Source organism: Peromyscus eremicus, chromosome 12, assembly GCF_949786415.1.
Source record: "Peromyscus eremicus chromosome 12, PerEre_H2_v1, whole genome shotgun sequence".
NCBI classification, from domain to species: Eukaryota; Metazoa; Chordata; class Mammalia; order Rodentia; family Cricetidae; genus Peromyscus; species Peromyscus eremicus.
The window spans coordinates 8,859,429-8,877,254 of record NC_081428.1 but is presented as its reverse complement, the minus strand read 5'-3'; the positions used below and the strand labels follow the sequence as shown (position 1 = coordinate 8,877,254).

The following is a 17,826-nucleotide window of genomic DNA, read 5'->3' as shown; positions in this document are numbered from 1 at the left end:
TGAGTAAACAACTCACACACACATAAGAAATGGGAACTCAGGGCCAGAGAGACGGCTCAGCAGGTGAGGGTGCCTGCTGCCAAGCCTGATGACGTCTGAGTCCCACACAGTAGAGGAAGAGAACCAGCTGCTGCAAGTTGTCCCCTTACCTCCCCAGAAGTGACATGACACATATGTGCATGCACATACAAACACACACAACTCTTTACCATAAAAACAGAAGTGGGAACCCAGCACACACTGGACTCACCTGCAGTTGGTAGAGCTCGTACTTGCAAAGCTTCAGTAGGGATCATGTGGCGGAACCGGAAAGGGTCCCACTCCTCATAGATTGACAGCCTGTGAGAGCCAACCTGTGGGAGAAAAGCAGCAAGGTAATCTCCAGGGACCAGCTCCCCACACTTCCCACATCAGCAGCAGACTCGGGACCTCGGTACAAGCCAAAGGACCATCGCATCCCCCTCACGCACTCTGGGTTTCACTGGCAGATGGGAGAAGCTGCATGAGAAATACGATGTTGTGCCAATGGCTTTGCTGATTAAAGGCAGAGGAGAGGGAGAGACAGTGAGAATCTCATTAAAACAAAACAAACAAACAAACAAACAAAAACAACAACAACAACAACAAAAAAAAAAAAAAAAAAAAACCAGGCCACTAGAGAAGGCCAGAAGTGGCGTTAGGAGGGCTCTGGCCATGGGAGGCTCCACACGCATTCACGTGCATCTTCTACCCATGAGCCTGACTGCTGGAAGGAAGCTGGTCAGGATCTCTTAGAAAGGAGAGAAGAGGCTTTTGGAGACACAACTGAGAAGCAGACACAGGCACTTGGAGACTACGGGAAGAAGCAAGAGCACTTACAAGTTTCCTCTTCTGTTTGGAACCGTCTTTATACACAAGGACCACAGCAGTTTTGAAGACTGCAAAGAAAGATCATAAAAGCAGTTATGGCATGAAATGCATGGCTTCCTCCCTTGACTATGCTGACTTACAGCGGTACTGTATTGCTATAGTGAGGAGAGCATGGAGATGCCCGGTAATGGACTGCTGCCTACCTTGACCTTATTTACCACCTCTGAACGTCAAAGCCTGCTGTGAAAAACGTTTCTACCTTTAATCTGAGTAGAGAAAGCCTAAATAAATGGAAATACCTTTTACTCCCCTCCAAAAAAAAATGCATTTTAGCTTTGTTATTTTAAGGTTATAACTTAGCTGTGCTAACTGTAGTAGTTGGAAGACAAGTATAAATGCCTCTAATAACTGTTTAAGGTAATTTGCATTTACACAAATTAAGCCCCCGCCTCTCTCTCCTCCTCACTCTACATCTAACACACACGCAGTGTTTATAAGTCAGGAAATAAATTTCATCTTTTTGACCTAACGGAATGAAAATGAGTTAATGAAATAGAATATAAGTCCAGTTCTTCCCAATAGAGTAAGCCCCTTTGGAGCAATGAACACAGAGAGTTCTTACACTCTTTAAAATGGGGTAGGAAGGGATGGTAGAGTTATGGACAGCCTCCCAGAGAATTCCTTAAGCATCGCCATGAGTGGTTAACATGGCAGGGGTCTAAAAGGAGACACAGTGTTGGCATCTAAAGGGTGGATGGAAAGGTGACTCCAGACCATCCCTGGTCCTTCGTGTCAGTGTCGGCCATAGTTTAAATGTCTGTTTCCCCAAAAATCTGTATGTTGAAACTATTCCCAGATTGTAGTGGCTTGGGTATTAAAACACTTAGTGCCCAGTGGGCTGTCCAATGTGGGCGGTTATAACACCTTTAGGAGACGGAGCCTTGCTGGAGGAAGTACGTCACTGGAGTTGACTTTGACCGTCACAGTCTTGGTCCACTTCCAGTTTGCTCTCCCTGCTTCCTGGATGTGGTTAAGATGTGACCTCCCAGCCCCGCTCTGGCTGCCTGCTGCCACGCTTTCTCTCCCGCAACAGACTCTCCCTCTGGAACCACAGGTCAAAATAAACTCTTCCTTCTCTACGTTGCCTTGGTCATCACAGATGTAACGGCTTTGGAAGTGGCGGGCACAGGGATCAGCCACTATGAGCAGTCAGTGATCGCATAAAAGAGGCTCAGGACATGTGGCTCCTCTGACATGTGAACATAGCTAGAACGAATCTGAAAAGCGGGATCTGGTTCCCCAGACTCTGCTGCCCCAACATCCCAAAAAACTTTCATTCTCTGAGCCTGAGGGAGTCCAGACAAGTAGCAGCTGGAGGAGCCACAGACTGGAGTGTCAGACATGAATAACAGAGTTCTCAGGGATGGGGCACAGGCTCTGACTCTGGAGACTACCACAAAGTACCTGGCTTACTTTCCAACTCGCTTTGGGTAGGACGGGCTTCCTTCTGTCAGAGTAGGAGCACTTCCATCTGCCTCTTGTCTACTCGATGACATTGCTCAAGCCCTTGAGCTATGGCCTTGAGCAACCCCAAGATTCCTGGCATCCCTGGTCAGCTTCAAACACAACTATTTCTGTGTTTGTGTTTTGTAGTGGTGATCATTAACAGGCAGTACACGAGGCCCATCTTGTGAGGCAAGGCACTGGCGGCAGCAAGCCACCATCCACTTTGGAAGAATGCTACACCATGTCCCAAGACTCGAGTTTTACATCAAAACAAAAGGACAGCCAGGCTGTCACCCAAAGCTGCCGGTTCAATAGTATTTAACCCACTTCCTTCACGGCAACGCTTCCTTACTTCCGAAGGCATTTCTAGTTAGTTCTGCTTAGCTACTTGAAATCACAGAACTGTCAGAGATGTCTCCTTTCATGAACTTATCCAAGCACTGCTCACCAACACAGGCAGACTTCTTCATAATCTTAATTTTAATTCCTCCTCCTCCTCTCCCTCCTTCTCTCTCTCTCTCTCTCTCTCTCTCTCTCTCTCTCTCTCTCTCTCTCTCTCCTGTCACTCTGAAAAAATTCCTGAGTAATGGCGAGCTTGCCTCTCATCACAGAGCCTTTCAAAGGTTCTGTCCCACAAACCAAAGCCCCAACAAGACACACTGAGCTGGAGAAAGCAGCAGCTGCTTACAGCTGGGGCAGGTGTGCTGGGCTCGGCCTCTCCGAGTCAGCTACCTGACGCTGTCCGCTGTGCACAGCCCAGGAAAGAAGGAGCAGGGATTCCAGAGTCCTCTCTGAGCCTCAGAGCGAGTGTCACGCATGTCCCACACCTTACACCCGACATCTTCTAGACTACCTTCCTGCCACCTCTGTGGGGGACGCTGCTGGCCTCACCCATCTTCACCACCGATGGCTGCTCTTGCCTATTCCATCAAATAGTCCATGTTTTTCTTGGTCCAGAGGCCGAAGATTTCTACAGTGCTTCCAACAGAAAAGTCTGCCAACCTTTTACTTCCTCCCACTCAAATTATTCTCAGTTTCTAAATGGGTTTCTAACTATACGAAACCTGTAAAACTCAGGGGACAAGACATAAAATATCCTAATGTTGCACTCTGAGCTGCAAGCCTGAGGTGGATGGCTGATTCTCTTACTTCAGTGCCCCATGACCTGTAAGCAACAGTAAGGAGCATGAGAGATGTGAGTCCCTCTCCAAGTCTCAGAAACACGGAGGTGGGTATCAGAAGGAAGCAAGTCCTACTGTCCCACTATCAACTACACCACTATCAACACTCCCACCTCCACCAAATACCTTAGTGCTTCCTGATGTATTGTGTCCTGCTTTCTCACCACATTTTTTTTTTAACTGTGGTTATATTTAATGCAATATCTTCAAGGGCTTCAGTGGCTCTTTAGAAATTTTAGAAACCTCACTAATTCCTTAATGAGAATGACGTGGCTCTAAGTAGGAGAGCCAGGAAATATTTGTATTTAACATTAATTCGAATATCCCTGGGCAGTTCCATTTGGGAATTATACACGGAAAGGAAGAACATTCGGTTACAGAAGCAGTAAACCACCACCCCCTTCTCAAGCAAACATCAGTGAGTGAATGGTCACAGCTAAATATCCAACCTGAGCCCTGGAGGGATAAAACACCCCAGAAACAGAAGCAGGGGCTGCTAACCACTTCACGCTCAGGAACAACCCTGCAAGAGGACGTATTCACACCAACACTGCAAGCCACGAGCTGTACCTCCTAAACTCTGCACATTTCCCCGTACATCAGATTAGGTTTCCTTCCCCCAAATCGTAAGTATAATACTCGTAAGTGACCTCCACCTGCACCCCTCTAAATAGCCTATCAAATAACAAATACGTCTACTTTTACGAGTATTAATAACATGATTGAGCGGTCCCTTACAGCCCATGGAGACACCAGTCACAACAACAGTTCAGCTGAGAAATGGTCTCCTAAATCTTGGCACTATGTAAAGCAGTGCAGAGCCAGGGAAGAAATGAAAGGCCCAAGAATCTGGGGTCTCAGAAACCATTGGCTCTTGGTTTTTCATTTGACTTTTCTTCATTAAAAGAAATGTCAATCCATTAAAGACACATGGACTAGCAGGTAAAATTATTTTTAAAATAAGATGTTAAAAAAAAAAAAATTCCTGCCTGCGCAATCTCCACAGCCACGCGCACCCTGCTGCTGCGTGGCCGCCACATTGAACCCATCCAGCGAGAAGGTCTAATTTATGTTCGTTTATATTTATTTGGAAGAATTAGTGGCTGGAGCAGTAAGCTATAATTAGCTTCATGGTAATAAACCATCTCTTGGAAAAGGAATACTCTTGTTTGGAAAATAAGTCAGCTGTTTCCCATCCTCGGCACCTTCTTCCGACACATACCGAAAGCTGCCAATTCTGGCTCCTTTTTCCACTTTCCCAGTGAGGCGGGTGGGTTCAGCCAGATGACAGTGGTGTGCAACAGCAAGTCACCCATGCTGAGATCTGCGACCTGAAATTCGGGACACGACAAGCTCATGAGTGGTGCGAGCCACATGGAGGTTTGATACAGTTTTAAAATAGGGTTGGCCGATGTCAACTACAGTTCGTGAAAACATTGTTTCTAAAGAACACTTGCTTAGTACAGACACTTATATATGGCTAAACAGCTTTATTTGGTCATTCCACAATGTGTATGAATCAAAATATCATACTTTGTGCTATAAATATAGACAGATGGCTTTGACTTACCACAGTTTCAACTAATGTTTCAACTTGTAGTGAGCTTATTGAGTAATTAAATATATTTTTTATTTAGACATTTCTAAGTGAACATAGGTTTAGCAGGATATACTCTCGCTTTAAGTTTAGAAACATCCAATGCAACATTTATTTATTAATATACATGAAGAATTTAAAAAGGAACATGGAAAAATGACACATTGCATTTTAAAGATACTTTCTTAGTGTCAGTCAACACCATCCCCCACTTGAAGCTGTAGATGTCATAATACCTAGCAATGCCAAACAATGTCATTACCTTTGCCTTATTTGACCTGGAAACAACACGATGACATTTTAATGAAACCAATCTGTTCATTCATACGGCATGTCCACATTGGAATAGGAATCTCTGAGATTACCAAAAGCCACATAGGGTGAGCAAAAAAAATATTATTTTTTTCCTTTGTTAGTCTACCAAAATTTTAGGAATGAGATGAAACCTCACTAATTGTCTTCTACCCAATGAAGACAATTTCTCCAGGAGAACTAATGGCATTGGTGGCCAGTGACAAATACCCCCCAGAAAACCTGGGGAGTCACACCACTGAGTGTAGTCTTCAGGAATTGTGGGATCCAATCAGTTTCCCTTTTCCCAGTTCATTAAAGAAAATCTTACTTCACTTTAGAAGGGGAAAGCCAAATCAGAAGTCTGAAGATTTCCTGCTAGACATGTGTGGAATGGACAATGAACTCCTCAGAGACCGTGTGGTCGGTCACATGCTAATCCTGCTCTCTTCACAGTCAAGTACTAACACTCAGACAAGGGGTTTAGCTTTAGACCCCAACCAGACATGATGACCCAAAGAGGCCAATGGTAGCCTTGTGTTCACACCTGACAGCACCATGGAGGCCAATGGTAGCCTTGTGTTCACACCTGACAGCACCATGGAGGCCAATGGTAGCCTTGTGTTCATACCTAACAGCACCATGGAGGCCAATGGTAGCCTTGTGTTCACACCTGACAGCACCATGGAGGCCAATGGTAGCCTTGTGTTCACACCTGACAGTACCATGGAGGCCAATGGTAGCCTTGTGTTCACACCTGACAGTACCATGGAGGCCAATGGTAGCCTTGTGTTCATACCTAACAGCACCATGGAGGCCAATGGTAGCCTTGTGTTCATACCTGACAGCACCATGGAGGCCAATGATAGCCTTGTGTTCACACCTGACAGCACCATGGAGGCCAATGGTAGCCTTGTGTTCACACCTGACAGTACCATGGAGGCCAATGGTAGCCTTGTGTTCACACCTGACAGCACCATGGAGGCCAATGGTAGCCTTGTGTTCACACCTGAGAGCACCATGGTTCTTTCAGTTGCCAGAGTCAAGGAGGATCTGAAAACATTCAATGAAAAATCCCCACGAAGAGACTTTCCTGCACTTCAAATTGACAACATCCCAGACAATGTGATGAGACCTCCCACCACCCCTCTTCATTCTTCATTCTGAGACTGGAACTATCCAGAGTACCCACACCATATGTGCCACTTGCCCAGTTATCACTTAGTAGCCATCTGAAATATCAAGTCACCTGTTATGATCATGATATTTGGTTTAATAATGGCTCCAAAGCCTAAGAGTAGTGATGCTATCAATTTTGATATAAAAAGCCAAGGTGCTTCTTTCCCATTCAGAAGACAAAAAGATTTCAGCTTAACTAAGGGGGAGAAACATCAAAGCTCAACTATCCATGAAATTGTGAGCCAACCAAGCTTTCTTCTAGTTATGCTGTCCTGTCAAACTGCAACGGCGTGGCCACGTGGCCACCAGGTGTGGGAAGCGCATCATTAAGGTAGAAATGGTGTTTAACTAGTGTGTATGTAGAGGAAAGGTATGTGGGATACCTAGGGGTTTAGTACTACCACAGATTCAGGTGCTCCCTGGAGGTCTTAGAGCATAAGTCATGTATAAAGTTCTCTCGGAATCATCTACCCACTTCCCAAGTGGCAAAAATCAATTACAACCTCCCCTCCCCCACCCTAGTTAGGGTTTCCAATGTGATAAACAAACACCATGATCAAAAGCAGCTTGGGGTTGCAGTCCATCAGGGAGGGCGGTTATGGCAGGAAAGAACACACACAGGGACCTGGAGGCTGGAGCTGGAGCAGAAGCCATGGAGGAGTGCGGCTTACTGGCTTGCCCAGTAAGATTTCTCAAATAACTCAGGACCTCCTGTCCAGGGATGGCACTGCTCTGCTGTGGACTGGACCCTCTCACACCAATTATGAACCAAGGATGTGCCCTACAAACTTGCCTATAGGCAATCTGTCGAGGCATTTTCTCAATTAAAATTCCTCTTCCCAAGTAATTCTACTTCTAATTGACAAAAAAATTAGCACTCCCTTTTCCCATTGAGAAATGCTTTCTGCAGTGTAATTACAGGTGAGAGGATCATCTGGGATCTATGTAACCATGTCCCAGGACAAGAGTCTACAACTATCACAGTCCATGATCTCACCTATGTGGAAGCACTATAAACCACTGTAAGTTCTTCAAATATGCCTCTTCAGGCACTGACCTGCTGACCATTCACTTCAGTTCTTGGGGTCTGTAAAAATTAAGCCCAATTCTCTCTTCATTAAGTCAATATTTCAAACATTGGAAAGCTTGATACTTCATTTCTAGAGAACAAACAGCTCCCATTGACATTGCGGCACATGACCTCAAGGTGTTCCTACTGCATTTATGCATAGCAACAACCTGGCAGCCCGCTCAACACAATGCAGCCTTCTCCAGCCACCAAAGCCAGCTGCAATGCTGGAGAATAGCTCAGTCGGGAATGAATGGAGGTACCACCTCCCTTGATGGGGGTTATAATAATTACTGTAGTTATTGCTGAGGCATATTATTATCAAGGGCAAAATATTAAGAGATCGTATTAATATGCTTATAGATATTAAGTAACACACATCAACCAAGCCCACAGGACATCTAAGGCAGCTAAGGGAACTAGTCTCCACCATCCATTCCCTACATTCATCCCATGGAAGAGGATATACATCATCAAATTTTCAGGAGATATGTTGAGATACAGTCTTAGGTAGTTTGTCTTTAACAAGTCTTTGTGACTGTTGTTTAAACTATTTCCTCCAGGAAACAAAATTGTGTGTGTGTGTGTGTGTGTGCGTGCGTGCGTGTCTGTGTGTGTATGTGACATGGACCTTCTGTCATGTGATGTTCTAGTCTCTCTTTCCAGACTATGTAGAATTTACATCCCCGCCCTTGTGATCTGGGGCATGGCCATGATTTGGGTAGGGAACTTGGTGTAACACATCTCTATCCATCCTCGGGAGCTTCTACAGTCCTGCCATGGACACAACACTGCAATTGGGATCCTCAAACCTCAAATGGTTCCTAGAAGTAAGTCTTGATGGGCATGGGTAAAAATGGACAGCTATAACCCCTGAGATGTCCCGACGGTTTCCACTTGGCAAAGGTAACAAGAAGCCCAGGGCTGCTCACACTGCCCAATCACCCTGCTTGGGTCTCCAATGGCCTTTTTGAGTCCTCCTTTGAAGTGTCCAGAGTGAATTCTGCTAAGAGGGTTGCATTAATGGACTAGAGTGCCTTATTGAATCCGGTATTGGAGGTACTCCTCTAAGGGAGAATATCCCCCTGGATACTTCTAATTGGCTGAGCAAAAGTAATGTTCTACAGGGCCCAGATAAACTCCCCAAAGTAAACTCCCCAAATGTGGGAATTTAGGAATACTGAAGGTCCAGGTTCATCATAAAATATTTACCTGCCATCTTTGTCTTCTGCGAACATATCTATCTTCAGTGACATCCCAAGAAAAGCTGGTTATGAAAGAGGATTCAGGTGACCTATGTCCCTAAGATGTGGCCATTTCAGCAAAAATCTGCAGACATTGAACAATATTCCTAACTGCTTACAAACTGCTCACAATTCAGTCTAGGTTTTCACTGGATGCTGCCAATAAAGGGGAACTTCCTAGATCAAGAATCAACCCTGTGTACCCCCGCCCCCACAGTCACCTGCCATAGCTACACTATTACACACACTGCTGCAGCGGTGTGTGATACTTGCCAATAATCTTGGCATGAGGCCCAAGGCTCGCTCTCCCCAGGGTTTTATTCTTGTGGAACCACAGACATTGGGAGCCTCCTGATCCTGATCCTTCTGTGTCAGCCTCCTGGGGGCAGCCGTGTGGCACTGGGCTTGCTAACCATGCCAGGATGTGTTCTGAAACTATAGGGTTTTCTTCTTACCTTTTTTTTTTTTTTTTGTACTTAGGGAGATTTTAAAATCATTTAAGAAGAATGACCAGATATTTCAGAACAGCAGCATTTGTGTTTTCTAAACCCTGATAGATAAAACCACTGCCCCTAAGTGGGGGACACTCTTGTGTTCTATTGTTCTATCGCACAGGGCAAAGGCCCACATTTCATTTGGAAAGGACACATCCTCTACAGGACACCTCCCCCGGCTCTCAGGCCCTGGTGTTGCACAGTGCGCTGAAGCCATACCAACTCTGTGGGGTGGGGGGTGGCTGATATGCAATCATGCCCAAGCTGGAAGTGGCCTTCACTGACTTCCTCCAGCTGCAGAAAACCCTGTTTGCCCCCATTTACAACTCACCTCAAAAGTTCTTTACTGTGTGCACACCAATCCAAGCGCTTGGGCTTTCGCGTGTATCCTCACACACTCATTTTCATATCTCCATCCCATTTTCGCCTCACTGCCTTCTAAATGTTATCTTTTTGACAGTCTCAAATCCTGTGCTGTTTCACTGAGGACATGTAAATGAGCCTGGGGTTGGCAAGATGGCTCAGGGGGCAAAGGCACTAGCTGGTGGAAGTAGTGATTCTGACAGACCTCCAAACACTGTGATATCCACACCCACACCCCACAAATACATGTAATTTAAAAAAACCAAACAGCTGGATAACGGCCCTTTGTATTTGTGAGGGAGGCGTCTTCTGCAGAGTAGGCGAGCAAGCTTCACCAGCTCAGCCCCCACCCTACTAATCACTGCAGAAGCATGCGCTCTCTCCCCGTCCATTAGACAGAAGCATAATGCAGAATAGAAAAAACTCTCCAGTTGAATCTAGGCATATCACAATGTTGATGACTGCTATTATAGTCATATCTTTACAATTCACCTCAGTATTGCCAACATTTTTTTCATGGAAGCTCATGTAACACAGGGACAATTTTTGATTCACTCTAAGCCTTTCTTAGGTGTGTGTAGCTTTGTGGTTGCTTCTTTGAAGCAGTGTTTCGGGTATGGGGAAAAGAATTATTGTCACTGGAACCGGAATTCACCTAACAATCACTTATCAAGTACCAACTATGTGGCTGGGACTAGATAAATGGCAGATATTCTAATCTGGGGACTCACAGTCACCCTTTGATGGCATTCACAGGAACAGCCCAGCCTGGGTAATGACACTCACTTCTACATGCAGTACGGATTAAAATCGGAGACCCGAAAGGCTAAGAGCAAAGCATCAGAAACATTTTTACTCTACCAAGAAAAAGCTATGGTGAAAAAAAAAAAAATTCATGGGTAGCCTTGAGCATAACTGTCAATTTGATGTCTATGAGTCAGACCACGGTGTACACCTGTGAAGGGTTGTCTAGGTGAAGGCTGGCCTTAATTGCCTTGGGGAAGGTTCATCTTAATCATGGGCAGGGATCCTGGACTGTGTGAAATAAAGGCAAGCTGGCCGTCAGCATGTACGCACTCCTCTCTCTAACCGACAACACAATGCGACCAACTTCTTCACACTTCTGCGGCCATGACTGCCCTGCCATGGTGGACTTTACCCTGAGCTGTGAGCCAACTTAAGGCCCCTTTTTAAGTGCGGTGGCCTGAGTATTTTACCAAAGCAACAGGAAAAAAAGCTAAGGCTTCAAAGACAGGAGTCCTACTGCTGTGTAGCCGTTTCCTCAAGACTGAAACATTCCATCTCCCAGGAAGCTCCTCAGAAGGTAAATAATTCAAAACCGCTTCAGGAAGTCCCTGAAACTGACCAGATTTACTAAGGCCCCTCCTTCCCAGAATAAGCAATAAAGACAGCCAAGAGTCACTCTCAGACCAGCCAAGATGCAAAGATTCTCAGACTAGACCTGCTGCCTAAAGAAGCAGGAACCAGCCAAGCTGCCTGGAAGAGGTTTAGACCAGAGTCACCTGGAAAGGACACTCTCCAACCTGTTGAGCTGCCTGCAGGCTGTGCAGTGTGCTCCAGGTTCCCAGTTTTTGTGAGCTGTCACCATGCTGGGGTGGGCTTTGGTTATGTGGCTGTCTTTGAGTCATTTCTGCTCCTGTAAGTGACCCCTCACCCATATTCCTGCAAGTAACCCCAATAAAACTCATTGGTTCACCAAGTAGGATTTGGGAGGTATTCATACTTTGGTCTATCATGGGATCCTTGTCTGGAGTGAGTAGACATGTGTGTGTTGCACCTACCCAAGGAAAAGTCTTGCTGTACAACACCTGCCAGAGAAAACAATCACACCTCATAAAAAGAGAGCATCAAAGCTGGGGCGGGGGGGGGGGGGGGCGCCTCACCTCCTTCTTCTCTCCTGTCTGCTCAGCAATCAGCTGGTCAAACACAGCTCCAAACTCTTCATGGATCTTCTGCATCTCGTTGATGTGACTGGCAACCTTGTTCATGGTCTTGATGGCCACTAGAAGAACATAGGCATTGAAAGGGGGCTGTGCAGAGGCCTGGCTGGGACAGGTGTCGCAGGGGTGTGGAGAGGCTGGGGGAAGAAAGGGAAAATGCTCACCATCCAGGTGGTAATGTTCCTCACTCTCCGCATCAGTCAGTGCAAACAGCTCCCTGAGCAGAAGCGGGTACTTGAGGACCCTCTGAATGGGCTTGATGAGGTAAGACTCCAGTGTGGATGAGTGTTGCTGCCTCGGGTTCTGGGCGTCTAGGAACGCCTTGAAGGCTGTGTCCGTCTTGGCTGGAAGAGACAGAACACAGACCCTCAGGGTGGCAGGCCCCAGTGGTTCCCTTAGCACCGCGTCTCACACTCACTCTAATTCCAAGGCATCTTTTTATAGGACTGGGCCCAGCAGGCTCCGGGGAGAGGGAGGAGGTCTCCGCCGAGGTACACACTGGATGCGCCTGTCAGTCATGTGTACGTTTGGTGGGGATGCAGACTAGTTAAAGGATTTTGTTCACCCTCCTCATATTGAGCCTGTCTTTCTATTCTGACATTTTGACTCCTACTGTCCTTGGGGAGACTGCTCTTCCCAGGCCTAGCCAACTCCTAAAGATAGCAAATGAATTGCCTGCAAGAAATCAATTCAGAGTGTACCTCTCCCACACCTATCAGTTCTAGGAGGCGCTGACACTCTGGGTCCTCACCGGCTTTGCTCATCACCTCAGGGCCAGATGTCACACTGCTCAGCGTCGGCCACACCCCAGAGCCCACTGAAGTTATTCAAGGTGGCATGCTATTCCTCTGTCTCCTAAACAATCCCAGTGCTTCCCCAAGGGGCCATGCTGCATGGCTGTCCCCTCCTCCTGGGACCCATGAATGACAAACGATGGTTATCATCTGATCTGCCAGCCCCGCCACACCAGAATAATCTTAGCACCTCCAGCTGAAATCTCCGCCTGGTTCCCAAGCTTCCAAGCACTTCATTGCTGGGAAGACCTCTTTAAAACAGGCAGAAAAAGCCAGAAACAGAAACAGCATCCTGCAGCCTTGTTAAGTGGAGTGAGGCCAGAAACCTCAGAACAATCTGCTCAGTGTCAGCTCGGTGCTACCAGCTGTTAGCATCTGGATGGTGGGGAGCTGACCCAACAGAGCTCAGAGCACTGGCAAGCACCTTCTTCCCAGCCTCACTTTCATCCGTGTTCCAGCTGGGATGGCAAGTGGCCCCGGAGGACAGTGGGAAGGGGCCCGCACCAGGACGACTGGGAAAATGGCTAATGCCTTCCAGGTGCAGAGTACTGATGGAGCAAGGCAAAAACATATGAAGAGGGAGGGATGGGATGCTCAAGTCACTTCACAGTGGACACCTGCAATGCTTGGGCTGGTGGGGACATAGGACAGTGCTGGCGGGGTGGCTGCCCCAATGTAGGCTGCAAGAGGAAGAGCGAGCCCCACCCTCCATACCCTGCCCCTGCACGTTTCTTCTATTTTGGAGCTGCAGTCTTTAGAACAAATCAGTACCCAAGCATCATCACTGCTGGAACAAACTCATTCTTCACACTCAGAACCTACATGTCATCAGGATTACGTTTGTCCATCAGAAATTAGACACAGCCCTCCATGGACTTAGATTCTTCACAACAGCACCCAGTCTGTCAGAGGAACCTGATAGTTTCTGAATAAATGAGTAGTTTCCTAGAACTTAGTGGTTATTCATTTTTGAAAAACAGATCTCCACCCCAAATGGTTAGTAGTGTTATGTAATACGGGAGATAGAAGGGCGCCATGAAGTGGTGAGTCCTCCTGCCTTGAAACAGCAAGACAAACAGCAACCCCAGGAGATGAGCTCACATGGCCACAGCTTTTTGAGCCCCTTAAAATCCTATTAGGAAGAACCAAGCTGGGCCCCGCACTCTAATCCCAGCACTCGGGAGGCAGAGGCAGGTGAGTCTCTGTGACTTCAAGGTCAGACTGGTCTATGTGGCATGTTCCAGGTTAGACAGGGCGACAGAGTGAGACCGTGTCTCAGAAGAGGAGGAGGAAGAGGAAGGTGGGGAGGAGAGGGGGAGAAGGGGAGGAAGAGGAGAAGAGAGGGAAGGGAGGGAGAAGAAAGAGGGAGGAGAGGGGGAGGAGGAGAGATTGAGGAGAAGGAGGAGAGATTGAGGAGAAGGAGGAGAGGTGGAGGAAGGGAAGGAGAGGGAGAGGAGGAGGAGGGGGATCAGATTCCACAGGTTCAGCTCATGATTCTCCTTTCAAAAGGGACATGGGGACAGTAACCTAGACATGCTACAGAAGTTGGGCTAGCTCTAGAGCTGACACATGGAGAAACCTGATTTCTAATATCCAGATTCTCATGTGCAAAATACAGCTGTTGGTCACTGTGGTGGTTTGAAAGAAAATGGTTCCCATAGGTAGTGGCACTATTAGGAGGTATGACTTTGCTGGAGTAGGTGTGGCCTTGTTGGAGGAAGGTGTCACTGTGAGGGCGGGCTTTGAGGTCTCATAGATGCCCAAACCATGCCCAGTGTCTCAGTCCACTTCCTATTGCCTTCTGATCAAGATGTAGCCAGCATCATGTCTGCCTGCATGCCGCCATGTCCCACCATGATGATAATGGACTAAATGTACTAAACCTTTGAAACTGTGAGACATCCCAATTAAATGTTTTCCTTTATAAGAGTTGCTGTGGTCATGGTCTCTTCACAGCACTAGAAAGGCTGACTAAGACAGTCACTAAGTCATGAAGTACATTTCCTATGAGGGGGGAGCAGGCTCGCAGAGCACAGTGCAGTCCTCCCAACCAGCCTACCTAAAAATGGCAGACACAAATTCTCAAAAAACCTCCAGCTCACTTGACAATTAAAAAATGTAGGCCATACCTACTGTTTTATGGACAATTTGGAATGATGGTATAATATTTTTCAGATGGAAAAATTAATGTTATTGAATTAAGAAAAAATCCACAGAGGCAAATTTAATCTAATGGAGTGATTTTAAAAGTACTAATTACTTAGAAGAATATAATGAATATATAACTTCACTACAGAGCAAATAACTCTATAATGTTTATTTTGGCAATCTGAAAATGATTAGCAATCAATAAAAGTTTTAAAAGAAACATACATACACACACACACACACACACACACACACACAGCCAAAACACATGTGTGAAAACATAGGTTGACATCAGACAGCATGGCATGGAAATTCTCAGAATGCTTTTGCACAGACTAGCACTCCCAGCATGCCTCACATTATCTGGGGCAGAGTCTTTGTTATCCAAAGACCTGTATTTTTCTAGTATTTCCTAACATTGGTTTTACATTAAGCCAAGCTAGTTCTCTTGGGTAGCAAACATCAACACAACACATGGAAATTATTCAACCAGGGACTTGATGAGAAACGTTTTCTTGGCAGCCACATAGCAATGCTGAGGAAAAGCACACTCATTTCCAGAGGCCATTTGAAGCCAAACTGTGTCCTGATTCTGTCTTCCAAAGAAGCACTTCTTTAATACCTTTGGGAGGGACTCTGTCTACAGTAACGGCTAATACACATATAGTATGCATTATACTGACTAGTGAAAATCTTTCGACTAAATTGAACTGGTTTTTTTTGGGGGGGGGGTTGTTTTTGTTTTTGTTTTTTAAAAGACAAGATCTAGCCAGATAGTCCAGGTTGGTCTTGAACTCAAAATCCTATCTCTTGTCTCAGATTGCTGAGTGCTGGAATTACAGATGTGTGCTGCCACAATGGACCAGACGTAGCTTTTTTTTATGGATATGTAGTAATTATACATATTCATGGGGTAGGATGTGATAATTTAATATATGCATACACAATGATCAGCAAGAACACTCAGAATATCTCTCACAAATATTTCCATCACTTTGTGTTGACAATATTCAGCTTCTAATTACTGCTAACTACCGTCACTCCGCCATGCTTTTGATTTTCTCCTGGAGGCACTGGGGCTTGACCTCAAGGCCTTCTGCATGCAAGGTGACCTCTACCACTGTGCTATACCCTCTGCTGTGCACACAGAACCGAGCTGTTCTCTTTAGTGCATTACCCACCCGCTAACCACCCTCTTCCTATTAACCCCATCCCCCATCCCAGCCTCTGCCAACTACCATTCCTCTCTTATTTCTGGGAGATCAACATTTTACATATTGCACACCATCATTCATACAGTGACCTGTGGAGGCTGCAGAAAAGTTCTGGAGACATGTACAATGTTTATTTTCTCAAAACCCCCAAGGGAAGCATCAGGGCTAGGGGGTGCAGCTCAAAGGCAGTGTTTGCCTTGCACACATAAGGCCCTCGGCTAGATTCTTGAAGAAGGGGGAGGGGAATATGGGAGGGGGAAGGGGAAAGAGGAGGAGGATGGAGAAGTGGGGTAGAAAGTGGGGAGAATGAAATGGAAAGGAGAGAGGGAGGAAGGGGAGAAAGGGGAAGGGGCAGTAAGAAAAGAGAACGCTCCCAACATAAAAACTATACTTTGATTTGTGCAAAACTAACTTCAGTAACTTCAGTAGTAACACTGACAGCTCCTACCACACACCTGTGAATAAAAAAAAGCACAGGAAAGATGACCTTCTGAAACAAAGGGTATATGAAGCACAGTGAATTATAACAGAAATTAGTGAACAGAAGAAATCGGGCAATGCTGGCACACGCCTTCAACCCCAGCACCCAGGAGACAGAGGTAGGTAGATCTCTGTGAGTTCCAGAACAGCCAGGGCTACACAGAGAAACCCCGTCTTGGGGTGGGGGAGGGGAAGTGGGTTTTACATTATTGCAAGAAGACGCCAGCCCCAAATGGCTGAGTCGAAATTTTCATTGCAAGAAAAGTGATCAATGGTGAATTTAAGAGAGTAATATATTTGTCTTCTCAAAACCAGTATTGTGGCTTACAGGAATGCCAGCCTTGCACATCAGTAGCTCAGAGTTTTCTCTGAAAGCCATCCACACAAATGTGAATTGGCAACCAGCATACCGGTCCAAACCACCCAGCCCTGCCTTACCTTTCACCAGGACCTTGGGGACTTTCGTGTGGCTGGCACAGAAGGCACTGTAGAGCTTGAAGCGGTCCGCATAGTACAGGAAGGATCCCCCCAGGGAGAACAGCACTTTCTAGATTAAAGAGAAAACGGGCAATGGGTTCAGTCCCCTCCTCACGCAGACCCAGCGGTGCGGCAGGCGCGAGCAGGGAAAACACACCGGTCTCACTCTGCACCAACCAGTCTCCAGGCTTGTCAAAGCCTTTCTTTGTTCATCAACTGATTGTGGAAACATATTTTGGTTTGCAATGAATTCTATAGATGTTGTATGTTTTGTCTTCTCAGTATTTACAGTGGGAGTGTTCAATGTTCCTATCTGCGATGTTTGAATGCCGATGAGAAAATAATAGATTTTGGGGAAGGCAGAAATAGCTTGAGTTCTCTCATGAGTTCCTTATTGGGAGACAGAAGAGACAAACCAGACAAATGTAGGAAAGGCTTGCACCTCCAAAGTGGAGAAGACATGCCCCTGGTTACCGCCTCCACCTTCTCCAGAGCCCCTCTGTCGGGAGTAGATAAGAATGTAAGCAATACCAATGCAAGAGCCACGTTCAGTGTGGACTGCGGCCCCAAAAAGAAAACATCAGGACCGAGCTTCCTGGTTAGGACAGATACACCTGGTGTGGGATGCTTTTGATCCCACCCATTTTAAGCAAGTGAACAAAAGAGCAAGCCTCAGAAAAACATCTTCCAGAAAGTTCACATGAATCTAGTCTTGCTCAGAGACAGGCTTAGAATTACAATGCGGGATGATGAGATAATGAGCAGTTAAGGAAGGTACCTGCCTCGAAAACCTGGGAGCCCAAGTTCTGTCCCTGGGACCCATGTAAGGTGGAAGGTCCTCTAGCCTCCAAATGCACACCGTGGCATGTATGCACACACAATAATAACAATAATAATAATGATGATGATGATAACAATGATAGTAATAATAATATTTTTTACAAAGTAATTAAAGGCTCCAAGCAAGGGATGCAAATGA

The 17,826-nt window shown here is 46.2% G+C and overlaps 1 protein-coding gene across 1 annotated transcript in view; it reads right to left on the bottom strand.

Moving 5' to 3' along the window:
- The window catches only part of Tiam1 (TIAM Rac1 associated GEF 1), a 292,115-nt gene that overhangs the window by 11,680 nt on the left and 262,609 nt on the right, over window positions 1-17,826 (bottom strand). Inside the window, exons 20-25 of the mRNA XM_059276856.1 lie at window positions 16,809-16,917; window positions 11,899-12,078; window positions 11,678-11,796; window positions 4,759-4,867; window positions 859-917; window positions 251-353 (exon numbers count right to left, since the gene is read on the bottom strand). Of these exons, the coding sequence (XP_059132839.1) occupies window positions 251-353; window positions 859-917; window positions 4,759-4,867; window positions 11,678-11,796; window positions 11,899-12,078; window positions 16,809-16,917 (679 nt within the window). The remainder of the gene's footprint in view (window positions 1-250; window positions 354-858; window positions 918-4,758; window positions 4,868-11,677; window positions 11,797-11,898; window positions 12,079-16,808; window positions 16,918-17,826) is intronic.